Genomic DNA, 4,891 nt, shown 5'->3' with positions numbered 1-4,891 from the left:
GATCAACAAGCCAAGGACAAATGATCCTTTCTGAAAGAAAGATTGTAATTGATTTGTAGACGCCAACCGGTACTACCATTATTGTAATTGATTTCAGTGACAAAGTTTGGATCATATTGATTGAGATTGAGGATGGAAAGAGAAAAGCTTGGTAAATACTGAATTTCCTCCACGACTTTAGAGTCAAGCAACAGGTCCCGAAAGTCCTTTGTCTGCCGCTTTCAATTCAGGCAAGAGTAGTTGACCCGGTGGTGGTTTGGTTGCTCAACACACGTTCTGAGGACAAGATCATTCCACCAGTCACCTGCTTCCTTAACTTGCTTTTGCTCCTTCTCTGTTTTCCATCCTTGAAAGTAGCGCTAATCGAGACAGTCGAGTCCGATAGTCCACTCCACAAAAGCTATAAAAATATTGAGATCAAAGTTATGCGCTAGTGCACCAGCACCAATGTCCCTAACTTGCCTTAATTTCCAGCTCCTTCCTTCTTTCGCTTGATCCCTTGACAGAGAGAACGAGGCCCGACGTTCTCATCATGAGGAGCACCAAGTCGGTGGCATTCACTCTCTTCTTAGTCATAGTAACATCTCTTCCCTTCATCCTTAATGCCTCCTTCTGGTCTTTGAGTGCGCTCTACCGAGGCGGCTACCTCTCTGTGGAGAGGCCTTCCGTGGATGTCCTTGTTTCAGAGAAAGGAACGTTCAAGGCGGGCTTCTACCAAGTGGGCGAGAATGCATTCTCCTTTGCCATCTGGTATGCTGAGACTGAGACGCTCAACCATCCGGCGACTGTCGTCTGGATGGCTAACAGGGACAGGCCGGTAAACAGAAGGGCCTCTCGGCTATCCTTCCGAAGAAGAGGCGACCTCGCCCTGGTGGATGCAGACCGCACCGTCATGTGGACAACCACCAACACGGACAGTGCAGGGGAGGTTCTGGAGTTACGGGAAACGGGGAACCTAGTGCTGTTGGACGGGGAGAGGAAGGTGGTGTGGCAGAGCTTTGACCAGCCGACGGATACGTTGCTGCCAGGGCAGCCATTAACCAGGTCCATGCGATTAGTGTCAAAAAAAGCTGAAGGCATTTACAATAGCGGGTATTACTCTGTCCACTTCAATGACGACAATGTGCTGAGTTTCATTTATGATGGGCCCAACACGTCCAGCCTCTACTGGCCTCCTCCTGAGAATACTGTCTGGGAAAACGGAAGGACCAGGTACTTACTTAATTTGGAGTCAGAACTCAGGCGATTTTAATTTGTATATGCAGTACATTTGCTTCATATTGTTAAAAAATACAGGTAAATTTGACAACATAGTCAATAGAAAATTATTTGTCAATTAATCCTAAATTGTTAATAACCTAAGGTGTGGTCAGTGTACCAGAACACTAAAACCATCACGGACGTTTGAATAGGCTTAATTTCACTGTAATAGTGGAACTATACTTCTATCGTACATTAAAATCCTATGGTATTTTAATACCATCAATAAAGAAGCACCTACGTACATTCTAGTCGTACAGTTCATGACATCGTGGTCTTTTCAAGCTCTGGCTTTGTTCTCCTGTGTGCTGCTTTATACCATCATCTTCTTCTTTTCATCAATATGTCAAACCCAATAGTAGCTCAAGAACGAAAGAGTCTTTCTCTCCCTCTCCCTCCCTCCCTCCCTCCCTCTCTTTGTCACTCGTTTACAATCATGTTCACTCGCCAAGAACGGGGTACAGACATTATTTTGTGTCTACATTTCTCACAAAAACCAATTTTTTTCAATTGGTGTGTCTATGTATCCTCCAAAAAACGATTTTGTGCCTGCATTTCCCTCTCAAAGTCTTTCTCTCTTCCTCTCACTCACTTTCTCTCTCTCTCTCTCTCTCTCTCTCTCTCTCTCTCTCTCTCGTTGGCTTATATTATCTGAATTATATCCAAATTAGTTAGTTCTTATTAGCATCTAAAATAATTACTTTTTTAGATTGACTAACTAAACTTTATAAATTGTTATTCATTTTCTGTCTTTAGTTTAAAAAAAAATAGATTTGTTAGTTTTATTATATTTACACCTTTTAGTCTTCAATGCAAAAATCTATTGATTTAAAAGTTTCAACTTTTACTGGACTTAACTCATGACTTTTCTTTGTTTATGTTAATGAGCCAACTAGAATCCTGATCCCAAAAACAATATTAATAGTCTAGCATGCATGTAAATCCAGGAGATTAAATAACAAAAACATCAGCTTTCAACTGACCTTATTTGGTCCTGGATCAACCTCATGTGGTTGCACTGGTGTGTTGGCTGGCCCATAAATTGCCCTAAAAGTAGCCAATATAGAGTCACATGCAATTATAAATTCTTATGATCCACGCATTCAAAGTCATATGCAATTTGATGGTCCATCAGAATCAAGTGAATAAGGAGGATAGAAGAAGCCCCTTTATAAGGACAAAACAGGAAAGCTGCAAAAACATACCATTTCTTGTCAATCTATGACTTGTTCATTTTTTAGTAACATTGTCAATGCCCCTGCACCTCAATGTACTTAATGATTATCAATAATGCTACCAAGCATAGTGTTTTTGTTTTAATCTCTACCCCCCCCCCCCCCCCCCCCCCAACAACCCCCCCGGCACTCGTAATCCGACTCTGTTGTATGGTTTTTCTTAATTAAACTTCTATAATTTATTATGTTAGTGTATAACACTGTTTTGCTTGGCATTCTTCCATAGGTATAATGGTTCAAGATATGCAATACTTGACGACATGGGTAAGTTTAATTCAAGTGATTGGTTGCAATTTAAAGCACTAGATTTTGGCTTAGGAGTCAAGAGAAGATTAACGATGGACTTTGATGGAATTCTAAGGCTATACAGCCTCAATGAGAGAACAAAAGACTGGGAAGTTACATGGATGCCAGAAATAGCAAGATGTAGAGCTCATGGCCTTTGTGGGGAAAATGGAATTTGTTTTTACCAACCAAAGCCCACATGCACTTGTCCTCCTGGTTTTCAAATGAAAGATCCTGCTGACTGGACTCAAGGATGCAAACCAGAATTCGAAATTGTTTGTAACAAGACGGAAGTGAAGTTTATTAAGATTCCAAATACAGATTTCTATGGCAATGATTTAAATTACCAACCAAAAGTGTCATTTGAAGCTTGCAAGAACATCTGCATAAATGACTGCAACTGTCGTGGTTTTAGCTATAAGATGGATGGAGAAGGAAAATGCTTTCCAAAAGGCCTTCTCCTCACTGGTCAATCCGGCCCTCACTATCTTAATGACATGTATGTCAAAATTCCCATACAAATGAACTTTAGTGGAATTTTTGGCCATTCCAATTTAGATTGTTCAAAAGTGAGTCTATATAAGATATTAGATAGAGCTTATGCAGTCGGCCAAGCATGGGGAGACTATTTAAAGTATCCAATTGGTTTTGTTATAGCTTTTGGGGTAGCAGAATTAATATGTGTGGCATTTGGGTGGGCTTATATGCACAAGAAAACAGTCCACCTCCACAATCTCAATCAAGGCTATGTGGCTGTCTCAGTGGGCTTTAAAAGGTTCACTTTCAAAGAGTTGAAGAAAGCTACAAAAAATTTCAGTGATGAAATTGGAAGGGGTGGATCGGGGGTGGTTTATAAAGGAGTCCTAGAGGACAAGAGAGTTGTAGCTGTAAAGGAGCTTGAGGGCCTGAACCACGGATCAGAAGCACAGTTTTGGAGTGAGGTAAGCACCATTGGAAGAATCAATCATATGAATTTGGTGACTATGTTTGGATTTTGTGCTGAAAAACAAAAAAGGCTGTTAGTTTATGAGTACTTGAAAAATGGGTCTTTAGAGAAGAACTTGTTCAGCAATGGTACGACGCTTACTTGGGAAAATCGGTTAAATATTGCACTTGGTACAGCAAAGGCACTTGCTTATCTTCATGAGGAGTGCTTAGAATGGGTGCTTCATTGTGATGTGAAACCACAAAATGTTCTTCTTGACAGAGATTTCCAGCCAAAAGTGGCAGACTTTGGTTTGTCCAAGCTTTTTGATAGGGGTGGAAATAACATTTCTGAATTTTCTCGGGTGAGAGGAACAAGAGGCTATATGGCTCCTGAGTGGATTTTGAACCAGCCCATCACATCCAAAGTCGATGTATATAGCTATGGCATTTTAGTACTAGAGTTGGTGACTGGCCGAAATTCCATTGGATCTCAACAAATATTTGAAAATGGAGAAATTGGAAACAAACAGTTGATTCCTTGGATTAGAGAAATGGTGAGAACAAATCAGAATTGGGTGGAAGAAATAGCAGATCCACAATTGTATGGAATGTTTGAAAACTCAATAATGGGAACCCTAATTAAAGTGGCTTTGCAGTGCGTTGAAGAAGAAAGGGATCTAAGACCAAACATGAGCCAAGTTGTAAATTCCATCACATCTGCATGCCTTGTTGACGAAGTAGTGTATGAAGAAATTGAGTAATGCCAATCAAATGATTTCTTGCTTCAACCACTTATCTTTTGTTTTTTGTTCTGTACTTATGTCATCAATTAGATTATTGTGGGGCAACGGTAATATGTTTAGTGTTACAACAATTCAAAAATGGTTATTATATATGTGAGGATAGGAGAGTGCTTGCACTAAGTTGATGTCAGGTGTGTCTATTAAGAGTGTGTCTATGTGTTCGTGTCACTATGTCCAAAATTATGTTTATTATGTTGATGCATCACAAGGTGGAAAGAATTTGGGTATGTCGAGCAAGAGTTCATATTTCTTTGAGGAAATGTTGGCTACTACAGCAATATATTTGGCAATATTTTGTGCACTTGTAACCCAATAAAGTTTGTGTTGCAAAGTTCAACTTTCTACCCACCATTTTGGATGAACAATTACCTAGTTCCTTTT

The 4,891-nt window shown here is 40.1% G+C and overlaps 1 protein-coding gene across 1 annotated transcript; it reads left to right on the top strand.

Moving 5' to 3' along the window:
- Positions 1-458: 458 nt before the first annotated feature.
- On the top strand, positions 459-4,586 carry LOC116265320 (putative receptor protein kinase ZmPK1). The gene is made up of 2 exons (XM_031645871.2): positions 459-1,212; positions 2,722-4,586. The coding sequence occupies exons 1-2, from the start codon at positions 533-535 to the stop codon at positions 4,466-4,468; spliced, it is 2,427 nt and encodes an 808-aa protein (XP_031501731.1). The 5' UTR covers positions 459-532; the 3' UTR covers positions 4,469-4,586.
- Positions 4,587-4,891: the final 305 nt, after the last annotated feature.

This window comes from Nymphaea colorata, chromosome 12 (genome assembly GCF_008831285.2).
Source record: "Nymphaea colorata isolate Beijing-Zhang1983 chromosome 12, ASM883128v2, whole genome shotgun sequence".
NCBI classification, from domain to species: Eukaryota; Viridiplantae; Streptophyta; class Magnoliopsida; order Nymphaeales; family Nymphaeaceae; genus Nymphaea; species Nymphaea colorata.
This window is presented reverse-complemented; position numbering and strand designations above follow the sequence as displayed.

What these genes read in the sequence shown, in the direction of transcription:
- LOC116265320 (XM_031645871.2), top strand. Translation starts at nt 533, where the DNA reads ATGAGGAGCACCAAGTCGGTGGCATTCACTCTCTTCTTAGTCATAGTA. An exon ending in TGGGAAAACGGAAGGACCAG is followed by an intron (nt 1,213 to 2,721) that starts GTACTTACTTAA and finishes ATTCTTCCATAG; the next exon opens with GTATAATGGTTCAAGATATG.